Here is a 21,861-nt window from a genome sequence, read left to right on the forward strand (position 1 = left end):
TGATTTTTTTTTTTTAATATGGAACACTTCATGAATTTGTGTATCATCCTTGCCCAAGGGTCATACTAATCTTCTCTGTACTGTTCCAATTTTAGTATAAATACTGATGAAAAAGCCCACTAACTACCTGACAATCTTGGCAAAATTACTTAATCTTCTGTATTCACTTTTCTTATGGGTATTAAAAAAAGAATCCTTTCATCATATCATTACATTACTAAACTTTCAGTCTCCTCAGTCCACTTACTCTTATGAAATCCTAATCAATCAAGCATTCTAAAAATGTTTGTGTCCAATTCATTCACTCCTTTCCTACCACCCTAGATGGTGTAAGACACCACAATTTCTTGCCACTGCAGTTTACTAGCTGGTCTTCCAAATTCCATTCTCTTCCCCCTCCAATCCACCGTCAACATGGCAGTCTTTCTAAAATGTAAATTGGATTATTTAGCTGTCCTTTTTAAAAACTCTCCAATTGTCTTACTTCACTAAGTATAAGACCTATTCACCCCCATGATTGTAATACTCCTGTCATATTTTCTTCTAGTTCCTCAAAAGTGTCAAGTTCTTTTCCATCCATGCCTGCTCTGCTTACAAAACATTCATCTTTCTGCTTTGAATTTCTCTCCATCCTTTCATACAACCAGCACATACTCATTCAAGTTTCAGACTAAATCTCACTTCATCAAAGAGGTATTCACAGGGCTGGAGATAAAGCTCAGTTGGTAGAGTGCTTGCCTTGAATGCACAAAGCACTGGGTTCAACCCCCAGCACCAAAAAAAAAAGTATCCTCTTATTACTTAATATTCTTTTTTATTTCATAGGATTATGGAACATAATCTAACTGGAACATAACAGAACTGACAGTAAAGTATTAAGAGAAGGTTATATTAAGAGAAGGTTATGACTACTTACAATGAAATTACCCTGGGAAGAAGTAAACTTATGTTTAGTCTACAACCACCATTTTAAAATTCAATCCCGTAAAAAGTACACTGTCAAAATCAATGACTGAATTCTGGTCCTCACTCAACACATCTAAACCTTAGAGTAATAACTGCCCTATCTACTTTGTATGATTTAGAAAAAAAATTTTTTTGAATGTTTTGTTAAAGGGGTTTCCACTTAAGAGGAAAAAAATATATCTTCATAGGATTTCTAAACTAAAGTGATCTGAGGAATTAATTAGTTCAAGCTCTTTATTTTCTATATGTAAAAAACAAATAACTATCTAGAGTCTAAGCCAGGACCAAAAGTCTTGGAAAACTACAGACATGCAGAGTTACCCCATTGGAACAACAATGGATTAAGTTCTAACCCAGATTCTTGCCTACTCTATTTTGGGCGTTAGTCAATTATTGCAATAGCATGGTTTTCTACTCAAAGAATGACTTTTAAAAACTACACACACACACAAAATTAAGTTACTTCTTACCAGTTAGAAAGAGCCTGCAAAGCTGCATTCATATAACAGGTATTCCCAATATTCTTCAAACCTGTAAGACCTATTAAGAAAAAATAAAAGATCTTATTCAATAACACAAGAGACTCAATTAGTCATCAAAATAGTTTGATAACGGGCTGGGGATATAACTCAGTTGGCAGAGTGCACACATACATACACATACACAGTTGGCAGAGTGCTTGCCTTGCATACACAAGGCCCTGGGTTCATTCCCTAGCAACACACACACACACACACACACAGTTTGATGACAATGCAAAAAACTCATGTAATGAGAAACAATAAATGTGTTATATTGAAAAGCAGTATTTCTTAGCTTGAGCCATAAAAAAACTGCCAACAAAGAAAACATAATCTAATTACCATGTCTGCCAGCAGAAGTTCTGGCATGGGGACTCTGCTGATGCTCCCAACAGTCCCAGAGCCACCCCTAGTAGTTAAGCACAGGCTTCCAACCCAGCAAAAAAAAAAAAAAAAAAAAAAAACCTGCTAACATTCAAACTACACATCAATTTCCTGTGGCTCAAGCCAAGATAATAAAGCAGACACTGGACAATCTTCTATCTCTTCCATGTATCTTCAAGTTCAGAGTTGACAGTAGAGTGGTAAGCACAGCTGCCTTCCATATACACTCAGGTTCAATTACATCACTTTACTACATTATTAAAAGATGAAATAGGAACGCAGGATGAAGCTCAGTACACATGCTAAGCAAATGCTATGTCACTAAACTACATTTCTTACCTGAAAATTTAAACTTCTAAGAATCTCTAAAACACAGCTGAATTAGTAACATGTCAACAGTATCCAAAAAAATAATACTGTAGGCTGACTTAATGGATTAAAACAGAAGTATATGACGTATACCTTATTTTTAGTAATGTTAAACTTATACCAAACTGTTAATTCCCAGATAATTATTTTATTTATTTTATTTTTTATTTATTTATTTATTTATTTTTTTTTTTGCGGTGCTGGGGATTGAACCCAGGGACTTGTGCTTGCAAGACAAGCACTCTACCAACTGAGCTATCTCCCCAGCCCTAATTATTTTAATATACACTAAGTATATACCTAATATCAATTATAAAATAGAAAATTTGAAGTTTTTACTAAGAGCTATAGACCTGAAAGAATACAGAAAATGTGACACTTATTCTCAATGTAGGGGTTAAGGTAAGGCAGTGAGTGGAGCAGAGGTCTATCAGAATCACCTTGTTTTCCAAATGAATGTTGTCCCTTAGAAGTTCTAATGGGATACTTGAATATCTCTCCACTAATCCCTATAACTGACAGGTTAAGAATAAAAAATGGATTGAGAAGTACTGTTCAAATAGATACCAAAAGGCACATTAGCAAAAGGTTGTAAGTTTCAACTGCAAAAAAGAGTCATTATAAGGGCTGGGGATATAGCTCAGTTGGTTGAGTGCTTGCCTAGCATGCACAAGGCCCTGGATTCAATCCCCATCACCCCCCCCCCCCCCAAAAAAAAAAAAGTCATTAGGACCCCAGTTTTGGTAAAGTGATACCACAGAAACCAAAAGTTTGCTTTATTTCCAAATACAATTTTACTAGAACGTGTTTCTGAGCTGTTTTTTTCTTTTTCTTTTTTTTTTTGTAATCATCATCTCCATTCCTGTTAGATCTACATTTTAAAATTTTCACATTACATATTTTCCTTAAGTAATGGGCAATACCAAACAAAAAAGGGGAGTTATGTTACCTCTTGCCTTAAGTTCATCATCTTCTTCCACTTCTATATCCAAATCATCAAATACAGCAACCAAAGGAGTTTTTAATGTTGTGTTACTTGGTATTTTAAAATCCTTAATAGCAAAAAGATATAGTACACTTGAATAAACCCTTAGGTTAAAAAAATACTTCAACTTCTATAACATCTACTCTATAAAAATTACTAACATTATTTTAATAGAACATTAAGAATTTGTAGTATTAGCAATTATTCTAAAATTTACATTTAATTTTGAAGAAAATACAGATCTACACTAGTTATAGCATATCATCTTGGTTTTATTAATATTTGTACTTGAATAAAAAGTTACTTTTTATAACTGACTTTCCTGAATTTAAACTCATTGAGTTATATCATATATCAGTTTAAAAAGACCTCCAAAGTGTATTATCCTTCATTGTCTTTTCAGATCTAACTTTTACAGGTTAAAAAATGCAAGATTTTTATCATAACAAATTGACATTTGTAGACTTCCACAATATTTTTTCCTAATACTTATTACTATACTTAGCTTGCCACTCTTATGCTTATTAAATAGTTCAAAGATGTATTTAAATGATAATAAAATATTCCAACATTAATTTCCAAGAATTGGTTTAACGCAGACATTGCAAGTGATAACCTGTTGGTCAAATAGTAGCCTAAAGTTAAAAAGACCAAAAAGAAAAAGAAAAATTTTAGCTAAAGTTTAAAACCTCAGGAGAATGTACATAAAGAACCAAATGTTTAAGCTCTCTTTTAATATCAGAAGATCAAGGTACATTGAACTCATTCAGCAACAATCAAACAGAGGAAAGGAACACCAGCATGCATTTAGCATATACTCTGGCTCTCTAACTTAAAAGCCTTATTCCATTTCCACAATGCAGGCATATGCACTTATGCACATCCACTTATACCTTTCCTTCCTTTTTGGTATCTATAGATACTGGAAATTTGAATAGATTTCATATTCCACTATATTTATAAAATAATTTGCTTTATAAAAATGGTACATGCTCACTTCGATCTGAAAAATTTTAATGACATTTACAAGATTTCCACTATTTTGTTGTCAATACTTAGGTGAATTGTGTTCAAACAGCCTATAAATTCTGCTCTTCTAAATAAGTTTATAAAAATAAATTTTCTTCTGAATAAAATATTCCAATAGTAATGGGATCATCAGGAAATTGCATGAAATTAAGCATCAGTACACTTACTCTACCAGATTCAACATTCATTAGAATTTTCAATCTTAATGTATTTTGGCAGGAATGGGAACAGATATCTTATTTACTTTTAGTAAGTAATGCTACTAACTTTGCCTTTATAGACTATCATCAGTCTCTTACATGATTAAAATTTTAGTCAGCACATCACATCACACTTTTGTTAATAACATAAGAGCCAAGAAAACTTATTTTCAAAGTATTAGAACTTTCAGAAAATACTAAACACATTTGTAAATGATAAGTAGGTACTGGTGGGAGAAATAATAATGGTGATGATTAACTGAGCCATTCAATGTCAATCTGGCAATGCAACAAACATTCCCTGTCTAAAATCTACCCATCTTAAGTTATAGTGTGTGAGGCAATTTATTGTCACTAATGTCAAGCATCAAAATGTAATACAAAGATACAAGAGAAAAATCTGAGATGGTATCAAGAACAAATATAGAGTCAGATGTGGCAGCATACACCTGTAATTCCAGTGATTCAGGAGGCTGAGACGGAAGGATAGCAAGTTTGAGGCCAGCCTCAGCAACTAAGTGAGGCCCTCAGCAACTTATCAAGACCCTGTCTCAAAAAATAATAATAAAAAGGGCTGGGATGTGGCTCAGTGGCAAAATACCCCTGGGTTAAATCCCCAGTACCACACCCACACACACACACACACACCACAAACTCAACATGTCTTTTACAATGCACATAAGGAAAAAGAAGCCTCAACATTAATCAAATCTAATTAAATGATGATCAGAATAAGTTAGCAGTTAACTTTTAATTCCATTTCCTTTTTCCTATTTTTATATGAGGAAAATTCTGAAAATTAGGTGATCAATCTTTGCAAATCTATACATGTATTCTAAGTCTCTTGATCCAAAGGGAGAAAAATCTCTAAGACATACTAAATTTCATTATAGTCTATCTAGTTTTCAATAATTAGCAAAATGTTCGCAGTAATAAAAATGGAGATAAAGAGGGGAAGGAATGAGGAAAAGGGAGCTGAATTAGTACCTTCCATTCTCTATCAAAAAAGGTCTACCATTCTCCTACAATCAGGTTTGCTAGAAAAAAATAAATACTTTTTAAACCACTTTATTTTTTAGAAAACTTAAATTCATTAGGTGCTTTTTCATGTTTCTGTTTTTAATCAATATTGTCCTTTATTTTTTTTCCCATATTTTTTATTGGTATTTTATTTTGAGACAAGGTCTAAGGTGCCCTAGTGGGCCTCAAACTTGTGATCCTCCTGCCTCAGTCTCACAAACAGCTAAAATTATAGGCATGTGTCTCCACGTCTGGCCTGCTTTTCCATCTTTTGACAGGTGGGTTTCAATCTCATCTTTATTTATCACTCTATGCTCCCCAAAAAAAAGGAGAAGTGGCACATTACAGACATTTTTTAATTACAAGTAGATTAGGAAGGATTCCTTTTCAAATTTCAACCATATGAAAATTCTGTAACTGCTACCTGTTTGGTATTTTAACTAAATGGGTTTAAATTACCTGGACACTGTTTTCTTGTATTTGCTGAGGTTGTCTTACATGAGGCAATGAAGGCTGAGTTCCTAATTTTCTATCCAAAAATACTTCTTTGCTGCAAGCATAACACCAGACTCGAAGAGTGGTGAGGTTCACAGTTAGATAATGTTTTGTCTCCTGTATAGTATCACAGGAGAAGAAGAGGGACCACAATTAGATATACTTGAAAATACTTCTAAAGATCACAGAAGATAAACTGCTGACCTTTGATGAATAGCAATATACATAAAAGAGCTAATCTAGAGAACCAAAAAAACTATTCTTCCAATAAACTGCTAAAACATAGTGAATAGTAACAATATCTAAATTCATTAGAAGTTACTCTATAACCCATTTCCCCCCAACTATTCATTATATAAAGATAAATGGAAAAATGCAAAAGTATGAGACTCTGTTCTGTAGTAAGCAAGTAAGTACAATATGAGAAATAATGAAGTTGAGGATGCAGCACAGTGGTAAAGCACTTGCCTAGCATGTGTGAGGCCCTGGGTTTAATATCCAGCACCTCCAAAAAATAAAAAGGAAAGAGAGGGGGAAAAAATATAACAGACAATAGATAGCAAGTCACTATTTTAGGAAATAAGAATGGCAAAAGAACAAAACTAAAATGAATCAAAGCACAAAACGAATCAAGCACAAAACAGCTCAAGCAATAGAAAATATAAGATATTGAATGAATAAATTCTAGCCTTTCTCAAATTCTGCAAAAGAATTTTAGCCCTATAGAAAACAATGTGACTAAGTTCTTGTTTTCCCAAGGTACACAGCAAGTACCATTCTAGATTCACAGAAGCAAATTATGTATAATGATGCCTTGGAGTTTTGAGTATTTTGGCTTAATTCTCTTGAGACATGGTTTCTTCAATAAACTTGGTAGTTTAGAATATGAGATCTAACTAATACTATAAAAGATGCATGCCAGGGCTGGGGATGTGGTTCAGTGGTAGAATGCTTGCTTAGCATGCTCGAGGCCCGAGGTTCAATCTCCAGCACCACCAAAAAACAAAAAACAAAACAAAAAAAAAAATGTTAATAATTGAAAAATGCATGCCAGAGTTATATGGTGAACACCAAAGAGCAAAACAGAAAGAGGACTCCAGTTAGGATGACATGAAAAGGCAATACAGTACAAATCGAAATATAAAGCTGGCTAGACCATGTCATACACATCTGCTCTGACTTCAAACTCTACAACCTCAATATGCCTGGTTGCATGCTTAAATCAGTATTCTCTGAATTACAGCTTCATTCTAATATTGGTCTTCTTTGCAATTCCCCTCCCTACTCTTTACCAAGACATTTTTAGCTCATTAAAGAAAAAAAAAAAACTTTGAAGTATGACTTGAATTACTAATGCTATAATGACTTTTCCTTTCCTTCAGCCATGTTTTAAAAACTGTCGTATAGGACTTGTGGGTATAACTCAGTGGTATAGTGGTAGAACACAAGCTCAGCATGTGCAAAGTCCCAGGTTCAATCCCCAGCACACAAAAAAAAAGGTTTACATTCTACAATAGCTGCAAAACAGTTGGCTTTTTTTTTTTTAAGTTTTGTATTAAAATGTATTATATACATACCTGAGAATGTATGGTGCTGTGATCTACTTGTGATTCACCACAGCCAACATACGAACATCTATTCTATAAGTAATTATACAAGGAGGAAAATGCTTTATAACATGAGAATGTATAATAGCATTAAAATTATATTTACAACCAGGTCTTAATTACATGTTTTAATAATTACTTTTCATTGTAATTTGACTTAAGGGTACCAGGTATAAAGTAAAACCAGAATATATATTTCTATTGAAAATTATGTCACCTCTAATAAAAGACAAGCATAAAATGTATCAGTGACTCAAAACTCTCCAAAAGTCCTGTAAGTTCAAATTCTACCAAAATTTAAAGTTTAGTATTTATTATCAAATAGGGATCTTAAGTATGCTCATCTATGAAATTTTAAAGTATCAAAAATTTTTTTGGTTATCATTTTTCAGACCTACATTTATAATAGCAAACTTTCCAGGAAGAAATATATATACATACTTCCAGACATGCCCAAAGATTTGGTCCTCTGACTTTACAATCCTGACAAGTTCCCTAATGAAAGGAAATTAAAAAGACAATATTTGTTATAGTGACTCAGTCAAAGATACACAATTCACTAATAACATCATACATTTTAAAAATGAGATTCATAAATAGTATAATTTATTAAAAATGCATATTTGGGAGAAAAGCAAGTACAATTTTTTATGGAAGATTAACATATCTTACATGGGATTTTTGTATCAAATCTTCTTTTGTTATTTCACCAAGTGAATCCAAATGTGGACAATGATTTCGAAAAGCTGACATTTTGTTAGAATTTTTTTTCCTGTTTCCCAAGACTTTCCAACCGAGGCAGTATCTATAGGAAAAGTGACCCAAAAAAATTAATAAGAAAATGCTAACACACTAAAAATCAATGGGAATAAAAAATAATATATAAATAATAAGTTTACAAATTTGTCCTGCAAGAATGTATTTCTAAACACACCAAGGTTAGTTTTATAATTGAATATGAACATTTGAAATCTCTCTAATAAACACCTTATTGACACACATGGATAAATTGGTTCTCCGTGACTTTTCCTTTTTCCCATTTCACTTTTTATAGATAAATAAAAGGGGGGAAATTTAAGTTATCTATCCACTTTTGAAGCATTTTTGTCCTTTATTTTATTTATTTATTTATTTTAAGATTAGTCATTCAGCTGGAATGGAAACTGAAAAGAAATGTCAAAGAAACCTGGTGCAGTGGTACACGCCTATAATTCCACCAACTTGGGAGGCTGAGACAGGAGGATCACAAATTCAAGGTCAACCTCTGCAACTTAGCAAAACCCTGTCTCAAAGTTAAAAATAAATAAATAAATAAAGGCAGCAACAACTCCTCCTATTTCCTTCTGTAGTTTTGCCTACTCCTATATCAATCAATGAATATATGAACAATTTGAAGTCTTATTTCTTTATACTCCTATCACAGGCAACTAGTAGAATATCTGCCACATGGAAGGAACTTGATTAATGTGGCTTTAACTGAAGTTCATTTCAAATTTTGCTTGTGCTTCTGGTGTCATACGCAAAGAATCGTTACCAAATTCAAGTTTTCCACCCCATGTTTCCTTTTTTTTTTTTGTACCAGGGATTGAATCCAGGGGTGCTTAACCACTGAGCCACATCCCCAGCATGTGCCCTCTAATCCCCCCCCCCCCTTTTTTTTTTAAATAATTTAGAGAGAGGGTCTCACTGAGTTGCTTAGGGCCTCACTAAATTGCTAAGGCTGGTTTAAACTCACAATACTCTTGCCTCAGTCTCCCAGCCATTGGGATTACAGGTATGCACCACTGCACCCGGCTATCACCCCATGTTTTCTTCTAAGGGTTTTATAGCTTTAACTCTACTTTTAAATCTTTAAAATATTTGAATTAGTTTTGTATAGGATAGGGCCCCAATTTTATTCTGTTGCATGTACTTACACAGTTTGCCCAACATCACATTAAAAAGAATGTGCTGCCAGATGTGGTGGTGCACACCTGTAATTCCAGTTACTCCGGGGGCTGATGCAAAAGGATCACAAGTTCAAGGCCAGCCTGGGCAACTTAGCAAGACCCTATCTCAAAATAAAACAAAAAAGGGGCCCTATCCAGTCCCCTCTCTGAATAAATCCTACTATTATACTCACTCATCCTTGTCTGTGGATTTCATTCTTAAATAAAATAAAATGAGCTTAGAGGATGTAGCTCAGAGGCCCTGAGTTCAATCCCCAGTATCATAAAAATAAAAAATAAAGACATTACCTTTATTCTTTACTTATAATGAGTTTCTAGAATCTTTATTTTATTCCACTAATCTGTTAAGGTCAATACTATAATAATCTGAGTATAGAGGCTACAGAAACTATTTGATAACTATAAAATATACCTCCTCACTATTACCTTTTAGTTTCCTTGACTATACTGGAAAATATAAATTGTCTTTTATTTCCCAATATTGATACCAATTATTTAATTTAGCATTTTAATGCACTTACTAGAACCAGTAAAACAACACAGAATACAAAAGTGATCATGTACATCCCCATCAAGTTTCCATTTTTAATGGTTCTGACATTTAAGATACCTGCTATCACTCCCCTCTCCTAATTTACTTCTTTTATTAGAAATGTTTTTAGACAGGGGTGTAGTGGTGGTGCACACTGGTAATCCCAGCAAATCTAATTCCAGTTACTCTAATCCCACCAACCAGGAAGGCTGAGACCGGGAAGGAGGATTGCAAATTCGAGGCAAGCCTCAGCAACTTAGTAAGACCCTCAGCAACTTAGCAAGATGCTGTCTCAAAATGAAATATAAAAAGGATTGGGCCACAGTGAATCCCAATATCATGTACATCCATAAGAATGGGGTCCTAAATGGAATAAGATATATTCCATTCATATTCCATTCTTGTACAATTATATCAAAATGTCTACTGTCATAAATAAAAAAAGAATAAAAAAAAAAAAAGGTGGAGGGGGACTGGGGATGTAGCTCAGTAAAACACCCAGAGTTCAAGCCCCAGGACAAAAAAAAAAAAAACTGGACTGGGGATATAGCTCAGTTGGTAGAGTGCTTGCCTTGCAAGCACAAGGTCCTGGGTTCAATCCCCAGCACCGCAAAAACAAACAAGAAAAAAAAAAAAAAAAAAAGACAGAGATCATCTTGATGAACTTTATCAAACGCCCTCTCCACAGCTACTCATGGCTCACTATATTTCTTGCTTCATTTGCTGATGTGATCTTTTATTTAAACAGATTTAGTATTTAACAATCCTTGCATTGATGCACTATACCCTATGAGTCAAAATGTATTATAATCTGTTGCTTCTTGCCTATATTCTATTAGCTAATATTGTATTTAAAGATTTTGTCTTTCTGGATATAAATGATATTTACCTATTTTGGTAGCATTTTTATCACAGAATGCATGAGTAGTTTTGTATCATCAATGGTGGAGAGTAGGCGTCTTTATTATGATGATGTGTTCTTCATAAATTAAATGAAACAACTGTAAAACCATCTGCTATGTTGCCTCTTTCAAGGACCAATCTCTAATCATCTTTTCAATCCATTCGTGGAAATTGATCATTTCAAGTTTTAATCTCTTGAGTAAATTTCACTCATTTTTCTACAACACCATCCATTTCCTCTTGAAATAACTTTTGGCATCATAGCATTACATGTACATTCTCAAGAAAATCTGGAAAAAAACGATTCTGTTAATCTCTCCTGTATTTGAAGGGTATATAGTGTTTCCCTTCTTCCTAATCTTATATATTTATACTCTACTTTTTCCCTTTCTTTAGAAGTTTTACCCAGTTCATTGATCTTTCCAAAGAATCAGGTTTGGGATTTATTTTGCTCTGTTTCCAATTCCACTAAATAGTTTTATCTTTAATCCTCATATCCTACTTAGTTTCGGTTTTCTTAACCCCTAAGGACAAGTACTGAGTTCTTTTTCACTTACTTAATAAAAGTATTTAAACCAATCTAGATGCGGTGGATCATTCCAAAAATTCCAGCAACTAGGGAGGCCGAGGCAAGGAGGATCACAAGTTTGAGGCCAGTCTCCGTAATTTAGAAAGACCCTCAGCAACTTAGTGAGACGCTATCTCAAAACAAATCGCACACAACCATAGAAACGAAATGATGTACCCCATTTGTGTACAAGGAATCAAAATGCAGCCTGTAAAACTAAAAAAGTAAATAATAAAGAAAATAAATGTACGAAATTAGAATTTAGATTTAAAAAAAAAAAAGGACTGGGGTCTTAACTCAGTGCTAAAGCGGCCCTGGATTTAATCCATTACCCACCCCCCCAAAAAAAGTATTTAAACCATATATTTCCAAGCATAGCATAGTAGTATATACCTGTGTTCCTGTTAAATTAAAAAAACAAAAACAAAAAAAACAACTATTCATTTCCTTCTATGTACAACTTCTGCTATTTGCCAGTGAAATGGAACGGTTCTCACTGCTTTCTAAATAATGCTCTGAATGCTGTCTCAAAGGAGAGAAACAGGGTCAGTGCATTCAAAAGGAACTTGCAAGAAGAGCAATTTTTTTAAGTTTCAAGTAAAAAAAAAAAAAAAAGGCTAAAGTTCTATTTATTCTGGTATTTAAATAATTTAAAGAGAATCAGTGCATGTAAATAAAAGCTAATGATTTGTATCAAGGTTATATAGTGGGCTGGGGATATAGCTCAGTTGGTAGAGGGCTTGCTTTGCAAGCACTAAGGCCCTGGGTTCGATCCCCAGCACCGCAAAAAAAAAAAAAAAAAAAAAAAGGTTATATAGTATTCCACACAATTAAATACAATGCTATCAAAATAGAAGGTCCTTAGTTACTAGTTATATTAAGTATATTCACTCTGGTAACAAAAATCAGTCTGATATTTGACAAAGATTTATTGAAGGAAGGTATTCAGATACAACAGGGAAAGACAAAATTTCTTAGTTACTTCAATTCCTTCTCAAAATACACATCAGAAGAAACAAGGCATATTCGTTTTCATTCTAGTCTCATAGTTGTCAGAGGAGATGGGTATTAAGATACAAAACACAGTAAAAACTATCTTAGTCTACAGCAATGGATCCCCAAAACTCAGACTTCCACAAGAATACAAGCCTGTGGTTCACATGTGGGAATCATCAACAAAGCACAAGAAAATTTAAAAGCTACATGGAAATTAAGATTTTTCCATAATTTAATCTCATTTTGTCCTTACTTTGTTTTTTGATTTTTTTGGAGTTTTTTTTTTTTTTTTTCTTTTAATTTGGTACTGAGGACTGAACACCCAAATGTCTTCTCGCACTCAGCTCCATCACCATCCCTTTTTATTTATTTATTTTGAGACAGTCTCACCAAGTTGCAGAAACCGGCCTCAAACTTGCAATCCTCCTGCCTCAGCCTCTCAAGTAGCTAGGGTTACAGGCATGTGCCACTGTACCCCACTTGTTGTTACTTTTACAATCTTATATGTGACAGCTTTTTCTATCTATCCTAAGTGGATTATGTGAAGTTCTCAGCCATAATGGTGACAATAACATCAACTCAAACTTTTTCCAGATGGAAATTACTGAATTCATTGGCTCTATGATATATATAGCTTTAAGGGCTCAACTGCCATCTGCATTAAAGATTTAAAACTACTTCTGAAGATACTGTTTTTAAGTAAGGGTAATATTTTAGTGGTAAAAGTCTCCAAGTTTCAGTCTTGAAAAAAAAGTTTTTTTGTTGTTTTTTTTTTTTTGGCACTAGGGATTGAACCCCAGAGATTTATCACTGGGCTATATCGCCAGTCCTTTTTTTTTTTTTTTTTTTTTGGTTTTTTTTTTTTTTTTTTTTTTTTTTTATATAGGGTTTTGCTAACCTGCTGAGGCTAGCCTTGAAATTTCAATCCTCCTGCCTCAGCCTCCAGAGGAGCTGAGATTACAGGTTGGCACCACCACACCTGGCTCATTCCTGAAATTCTGTTCCTACCATCCTATAATAGAAGACAACCAGAAACTAAAATTTCAATATAGAAAAAGAATAGGGACCCATGTTATTAATATTTTGGATACACATAAAGGCATGGTAACCCACTGAGAAACTACCTCATTCCATAGCCTAGTCTCTTCCAAAAATTGAAGTTATTCATTAAAAAAAAAAAAAAAAAATCAGTCTCCAAAAGGGTTGGGAGTATAGCTCACTACTAGTAGGGCACTTGCCTAGCTTTTGTGAGACTCTGGGTTCAATCCCAAGCACCACAACAAACACAAACACAAAATCAAATTCATGTGACAGAAAAAAAAATTATGTCAGGAGACTAGTAACTATTCAATAGGTATACATAAGATTAATATAAATCCAGAGGAGGTCTTTATTAGCATATGGCGGACCACTAAATACTTTTTTGTTGTTTGTTTTCAGATGAGATCTCCCTATGCTACCCAGGCTGACCCCAAACTCCAAGGTTCCAGAGATCCTCCTTCCTCAGTCTCCAAAGTAGCTGGGACTATAGGCGCAGGTCACCATGCCCAGCTATCACTATTCAATATTATCAACAAAAATATGGCTAAAGGTACAGAGAGTAGGTTACTGAAACCTGATTATAAGCTTAAAACCATAAAATTAGTTTCTAAAGAAAACATATTTAAAAAAGGAGCTAAACAGACAAGATGACGCATGCCTGTATACCCAGAGTCTCAGGAGGTTGAGGCAGGAGGATCAAAAGTTCAAGTCCAGGGCTGGGGTGTGGCTCAGTGGTAGACGGCTTGTGTAGCACATGTGAGAGGCACTGGGTTCAATCCTCAGCACCATATAAAAATAAATAAATAGGGCTAGGGAGATAGCTCAGTTGGTAGAGTGCTTGCCTTGCAAGCACAAGGCCCTGGGTTCAATCCCCAGCACCGTGCTTGTTTAGTATGTGTGAGGCACTGGGTTCGATTCTTAGCAATACATAAAAATAAACAAAAGCAAGTTGTTCATCTACGACTATAAAAAAAGTTTTGTTTTTTTTTTAAACTCAAGATTCTGTGATTATAGAAAAACTGATTTGTCTGTCAACAGTTTAAGCTTAGACTATGATTATAACAGTTCAACTAATTTAACTAGTCCAAGGATATTGGGGAACATTTTAAATATTATACCTTAAAATTATATTAATAGCAAAAATACAATAAGCTTATGACTCATCTTTCCACAATTATAATAGAAGAAAACTGCTACCCAATAAAAGTAAGCCAAAAAATTGACTATCAGTGAAGAGTGTAATAATAAGCACTAAGTATTCATGGAGACTTTTAACCTATGAAATCTGCTAACAAGCTCTGCCCCCCCACCCTGTACTAGGTATTGAAGCTAACAAACATCTTCAAGAACCCCATTTCTTATTCTTTAAACATTTCTATCGAACGAGATTACAGTCTCACAAATGGTCTAAAATATTTGCCTAATCATTCCTTTCATTCAAACCTTAACAAAGAAATTCAGTAATAATTTATTTCCCTCTTTCTAGAAACATTTGTGTCATTGATGTTTCACAAACTAATTAATGAGAACTATAAGTTTATTAAGAAAACTACATAGCTGCCTAGAAGAAGAAAAGAATCATCTTTTCTTGCAACCTACCTGTTCTAGAATCTAATTTTTTTTTTTTTTTTTTTTTTTTTTAAAGAATCTAGTATTGGGGCTGGGGATATAGCTCAGTTGGTAGAGTGCTTGCCTTGCAAGTAAAGGCCCTGGGTTCAATCCCCAACTATGAAAAAAAAAAAAAAATCTAGTATTAACACTGCCATATTAATATCCTAAAACAAAGCTGCAATATGGCAAGCCTTACACCAAAATCCCTTGAGATTTATAAATGTGAATTAGCATTTCTTACAGAGAAAAAAATCTGCTCAATGAATGACAAAGCATAGCTGATTCTAGTATCTAAATAATCATGACAAACCTAAGAGAAAATATGATGATAATAGAATTCTAATAAGAGGCTCAAATAAGATGTTACCTTCCATCTTAAGTCTTATTTCTGAGTAAGATCAAGGGTTAATAAAAAGAGTACACTGGCATTGAAGGACAGTCATTAAAAATACTTACGTATGCCATGTAGGGACAAGGAAAAATAAAATGCAAACACCACATTTAAATGAGAACTTCTTGAAGAAAAACTGTCAACCCAGGTGTGGTAACAACTAGGGAAGCTAAGGAAGAAGAATTCCAAGTTTGAGGTCAACCTCAGTGAGACTTTGTCTCAAAATAAAAAACAGGACTGGGGTTGTAACTCAGAGATAGAGTATTCCTGGGTTAAATGCCAAGTACCACTCCAGCAAAAATATTTTTAAAATCTCTCCTTCGGGATTTTATAAACAGTTAAAAACTGTAGGAAATGATCTCATTTTGTTACATTCAGTAACCATATATGTATTTTAGGTCTGGGCCAAGCACTGCAGAGACTAATTCAACAAAGGCTTACAATTAAGTATGGGCTAGGCATTATAAAAGTTGGTGGGAAGCGGGGTGGAAGAATAGTTCAGAGTTCTTACCTAGGATAGGCAAGGCCCTGGGTTCCATCCTCAGCACACACACACACAAAAAAAAAGTGGAGTAGGAGTGCCAGCACTGTTCTACTCTCCACCCTATTCTTTTGGAAACCATCTACATTCTATTGCTACTATCCTCAACACCCTGCAATTCTTTTATTCTTCTGAAATTACTAATCTGAAGTCAATTCTCCATCACAAGCTAACTTTCAAACCTCAGTACTTCTCATTTCTCTGGTTGCACATGATGTAGAGTTACACAATTCATGTACTCATACATGCACATAGGATAATGTTTATCTCATTCCACCATCTTTCTTTCCTCCTCACCCCCCCCCCATTTCCCTCTACACAATCCAAAGTTCCTCCATTCTTACCTTAGCCGTCCCCATTATGTATCAGCATCCACTTATCAGAGAAAACCTTTGGCCTTTGGTTTTTTGGGGATTGGCTTATCTCACTTAGCATGACATTCTCCAACTCCACTTATACCTGCAAATGCCATCATTTCATTCTTCTTCATAACCGAGTAATATTCCACTGTGTATATATATCACAGTTTCTTTATCCATTCATCTATTGAAGGGCATCTAGGTTGGTTTCCCAATCCAGCTATTGTGAATTGAGCTGCTATAAACATTGATGTGGCTGCTTTACTGTAGTATGCTGATTTTTAAGTCCTTTAGGTATAAACCAAGGAGTGGGATAACTGGGTTAAATGGTGGTTCCATTCCAAGTGTTCTAAGGTATCTCCATGCTGCTTTCCAGAGTGGATGCACCAATTTGCAGTCCCACCAGCAATGCATGAGTGTACCTTTTTCCCCCACATCCTCACCAACACCTACTATTGCTTGTATTCTTGATAGCAGCCATTCTAATTGGAGTGAGATGAAATCTTAGGGTAGTTCTAATTTGCATCTTTCTAATTACTAGAGCCTACAGAGTGAGAGAAAATCTTTACCAAACGCACTTCAGAGCACTAAACTCCAGAATTTATAAAAAACTCAAAAAACTTAGTACCCAAAATACAAATAACCCAATCAATAAATGGACTAAGGAACTGAGCAGTTCACAGAAGATACACAATCAACGAATACATGAAAAAATGTTTAACATCTAATACTTTTTTTCACCACTTCATAACCCACACTACTTCTATAACAGAAGCTAAATTCAGGCTTTCATTTAACAGCTGGATTATTCAACAAGAATGCCTGTTAACAGACACAGCTGTTACCTGGCCCATATCCTCTTAACTTAGCTCAATTTTCACCTGTCCTTAGTATGGAAAGTTTCCAGGAGCACAGACAGCCTCCCACCTCAACCACTTCTTTGCTTCTCTCCTAAGTTCTACAGCACCTTAGAAGCTTGCTTAGCTCTAACCAGATCAACTGGGACATGCAGGGAGTATTTCAGGGGCAAGGACTGAGGGTAGATAGAAAAACAGAAGGGTTCCATGCCATTGGTAAAATAATTCTGAGGCAGTTAGTTACACAGAAGTTTCCATAGTGTTAAGTCCTTGGCTACCCATTCATTATTAGTTTTCTTCCCTTTTCTGACTCTACTCACTTCCTAATTTACGCTTTCTGGCATCTCAATTGCACCTCATACTGTCATCTCAAGGTCTGAGTTCAAAGCCCCAAAAGTGATACTGTTATTTGCATGTATTGAATCCCATCGATATATACAACAAATACATGTCAATTTAAAAAAAACTGAGTGTCCAAAGATTATCTTAACCTAAAGCCACCCTACTAATCTTCTAGTCTATCTTCTCCCAATTACAGCTCATTCTACATTCATGTGAATTACATCTCTTCTGATGAAATATCTGATGCAATAAGTTCTTTGTTTTAACTCCTACTACTTACAAAAATCATAAATTATCAAACAAAACGTTATACTGATCCTTCCACAAATATGACTTGAAAAGCCCATTAAACATTCATATTGGAAATGTCCTCCAGGTCACTGGTGTGGGGAGGGTGAACAGGAAACAAAAACAAAAAACAAAAACAAAACAGGAGAATTAAACACCCTCCAATGTTCACCTATCGAAAACTTTTCAAAGTTCATCATGTTGGAAATGTAGCTCAGTGGTAGACAGCTTTATTAGCACATGTGAGGCCCTTGAGTTTGATTCCCAGCACTATAAAAAGGGAAAAAAATACCTCACTCATCTCAAATATGTACTATCTTCACCGAGCCCCAATCACAAGTAATTGTCTCCCTCACCTAAATTCCTCAAGAACTTTTATAATTACCAATAAGGCACTTACTGCAGTTGTATAAAAACAAATTACACTGCTTGAGTACAAGTTCTTGGATTGCAGAAACCATGCTCCATTCTTATTATTTTTCAAAAGGCTTTGCCCTCTTAGTCTCAATTATTGACCAGTTAACTTAGCAGTTTGTTTTTTGCAAGATTGAACCCAGGGCTTCACAGATGCTAGATAAGCATTCTACCATTGAGTTATATCCCCAGCCCTTTCTATTTTGAGACAATCTCACTAAATTGCTCAGGCTGACCTTGAACTTGTAATCCTCCTGCCTCAACCTCCCAAGCAGCTGGGATTACAGGTGTGTGCCCAGTGACCTACTTAGTCTTTTAAAATAAATATGAATGCAACGTTATTTTGACACATTATTTCTTAAATATTATTAGTATTTAAATATTCTTAAAATACTAATTCTCATTTACATAAAGACATACTAATATTGCACACAAGTCCAAGTACCTTCTTAAAGACACTTAAACCAACTGCACTTATCTCAGACTCTTTTTTTTTGGGGGGGGGGGGTGCTGGGGATCGAACCCAGGGCCTTGTGCTTGCAAGGCAAGCACTCTACCGACTGAGCTATCTCCCCAGCCCCTTGTCTCAGACTCTTTTTGGAACTTTCCTACTTGCTCTTGCAATCGCATATAGATATTTTAAAGTTTTAATAAAGAAATAGAGCTGTTACTCATTCCTTTAAAAAAAAAAGATGCTTAACATTTCACATTTCTCACCAAAAACCTTTCAGCATATATTACATAGTTCATTTCCAGGAGAGTCCAAGTCTGTCATACGTTATAGGTCAGTCACAGTGCTCCAATCTTAAACTATTTGAATTCCAATTTACATCAAAGGCTGCTTTGGCAATATTATTTCAGGCTTAAAAAAAATTCTGATCCTTACACAATCTTGAAATGCTTCTGACATGGGGAAAGACTATTTCTTGGCATTCCTCAGAGGACTGGCATGAAGACCAAATAAGATTGTGTAAGTCAAAGGTCACCGAAAATTCTAGTAGCAATACAAAATGTTAAGAACTATCACTTCCATAACACTAAAATTTTTAAATCACCTATTTGTTACAATCTAATTCCATTAAACTGCAGTTACGTAAAAAGATTTGTTTCTTGATGGTTATACAGAGAACAAAAACAACAAAAAGAGCTCAAAAAAGACAACTCAAAAGTTGACAATAAACTAAATCCAAAACAAGAAGCACTCTTAAGTAGAGCATACCTCTGGCCCGCTGGTCAAATATTTTATTCCAGGAATGCTTTTTGTACGTCTCCCCCCCCCCCCCCCTTGTGGTATTGGGGATTGAACCCAAAGACATTGAACAACATCCCTAGTTCCTTTTATTTTCTATTCTGAGACATAATCTGGACAAGTTGTTGAGGTTGGACCTCAAACTTGCAAATCCTCCTGCCTTGTCTTTTTATTCAATCCTGACAAAGTAAATGAAATAACATAAAATTCCCAGCATAGTGTAACTTATCATTTTTTCAATAAGGTTCCAATTTTCCCCTTCTTTATAGTAATGGTATGAAATCACTACAAATATGTGTTAAGATTCGAATCAAATAGCCCGTTATGATCATAATTTGGTCAGACCTTTCCAGATGATACATACAGTTGTGCCATGTGGATCAGAAATGGAATGAGGCCAGCCTCATTACTTTTTGTAAGAGAGCTTCCTTTAAGGAAAAACTACGATTAAATGAAAAATTCTGTAATTACACATTTCTATTATGCAAAAGTCGAGAAATTCCTGTAGTAAAATTCATCTTCATTTTAGGGTCTCTGCTACTGCCAAGATTTCACCATGCGGCTCAATTTTTAACACTGATTATATGAGAAGGTAAAGCCCCCAAAATATCTGAGTTCCAAAGAGTGTTTTGTTATTTGAAAAATGTTTAAAAGTGTGGGAAATCAAACATCATGGAAATTTTCCCCGAACAAAAGCTGCTGATTGACAGGCAGACGAAAAGGCTGGACTTGACCCAAAGAAAACATCGACCGAAGAAAAATTTCAGGGACGATGACACTTCGGTTTTCTCCTTCAACAATGAATAACGGGGCCACACGAACGGGTCTGGCCACCCAAGTCGCGCTGCAAAACGAAACCCAGAACTGGAGCCGGAGCGCTGCGGGACTTTCAATGGCCCGCGCCCATCAGGAGGGGTTCGGCGCCAGGTGAGAAAAGCAAGTCAAGGAGCTGAGCCCCTCTCCCCTGCCCACTGCACCCCTCCCGCCTCCAGCTTCCAGGGGAGCGCCCCCTGGGGACCCTCTCTCAAATCAACTATCGGTTCGAGTGCGCCGCCAACCCCTAGTGGGGCGGCCACCAGGTTATTTCTGCAACGCACAACACAGAAGGGCCAAGGCCACTACCCCGCGAGCATACCTCTACCCCTGACCAAGAAAAAGAGGCCGCTGTAGTGGACACAAGCCGGCACGCGGGAGCTAGAACCGAGTCCGGCCCGGGAGGCGGGCGAGGAGCCCTTGGGGCCCGCGCCCCTCCCAGACAGCGCCGCGCTCACCTCCGCGGCCTTTCCCGCGGGCCCCGCCAGCGCAACCAACGGTGGCCTGTGCCCGCACCTCTGCAAACGCCTCTTTTCCTCCCTTGCCTTCGGAGAGAAGCGGTGTCGGGTCAAGAGGACCGAAAAACGGCTCCGCAGCGCTGCCCGCGGGATCCCCGCCTTCCGAGCGGGCCACTTCCCGCAGCAGCCGCGGCTTCTTCCGGTGTCTCTGCGGCCGCCGCAGGCGTCTCGGGCGTCTCGAGCGTCTCGGGCGGGCAGGGCGGGGCAGCGCGGAGAGCTGGCCGGGGGCGGGGCCGCGGAGCCAGGCCCAGGTGCAGAGATCCGGGCCTGCCCTGGCCTCCAGCTTCAAGGGTAGCCAGCTGTAACATATTGTGCAGTATTTTAAGTTGTAGAGCATTTTTCGTTTTTTTAGACCTATTCGCCCACACTTTTACAGTCACACTACGATCATCATGAAGCCTTGTCTTAATGCATTACAGACTCAGCATTAAGACTGACCACTGAATGGTCTCAGGTTTGCGGACCTTGTACAAACAAATGTTAGACTTACCTTAATTCAGCTCTGCATTCCTTCCTCTCCTATTTCTTCTCCTAACTTCTTTCGGACCTAGATTCTCTGGAAGCAACTGTGTTTCTCTTTTTTACACATTTGCAAAGAAATTCATCTGTACCATTTTTCCCTAGGCCAAAGTCAAGATCAAATGAAATATTCATTGAAACCTTACTGTCTGCTTAATGCCTAGAGCTTTGGAGGATGCTTGCCTTCTACTTATGTAACTGTTAAAATTAATTCGCTTGATCTTAGAATATGTGAATAAAACCCATTAAATTAACAAAAATTGTTAAAATTGCCAGTTTTGATCCGTCTGATTAACTCTTTGATCTCTACATGGGAGCATGTACCCACGTGTCGTTTAAGACGTGTCGTTCAGTTTCCATGAGGAGCATGGAGAAAATATGGAAGTTTCTACTT

General features: G+C 36.1%; 1 protein-coding gene across 8 annotated transcripts in view; it reads right to left on the bottom strand.

Annotated features, from left to right (window-relative positions):
* The window catches only part of USP33 (ubiquitin specific peptidase 33), a 53,185-nt gene extending 32,100 nt beyond the window's left edge, over positions 1-21,085 (bottom strand). For 4 of the 8 annotated variants that reach the window (XM_079137790.1, XM_079137789.1, XM_079137788.1 and 1 more), the window contains exons 1-7: positions 20,947-21,081; positions 8,249-8,381; positions 8,018-8,071; positions 7,547-7,609; positions 5,934-6,086; positions 3,190-3,292; positions 1,437-1,506 (exon numbers count right to left, since the gene is read on the bottom strand). In XM_079137790.1, coding sequence (XP_078993916.1) covers positions 1,437-1,506; positions 3,190-3,292; positions 5,934-6,086; positions 7,547-7,609; positions 8,018-8,071; positions 8,249-8,329 — 524 coding nt within the window. In that variant the 5' untranslated portion in view covers positions 8,330-8,381; positions 20,947-21,081. Of the gene's footprint in view, positions 1-1,436; positions 1,507-3,189; positions 3,293-5,933; positions 6,087-7,546; positions 7,610-8,017; positions 8,072-8,248; positions 8,382-10,946; positions 11,251-20,888 lie in introns of those variants that run through there. The other 4 variants (XM_079137785.1, XM_079137787.1, XM_079137786.1 and 1 more) reach the window with 4 other exon arrangements.
* Positions 21,086-21,861: the final 776 nt, after the last annotated feature.

This window comes from Sciurus vulgaris (genome assembly GCF_902686455.1).
Source record: "Sciurus vulgaris genome assembly, chromosome: 1".
NCBI lineage: Eukaryota > Metazoa > Chordata > Mammalia > Rodentia > Sciuridae > Sciurus > Sciurus vulgaris.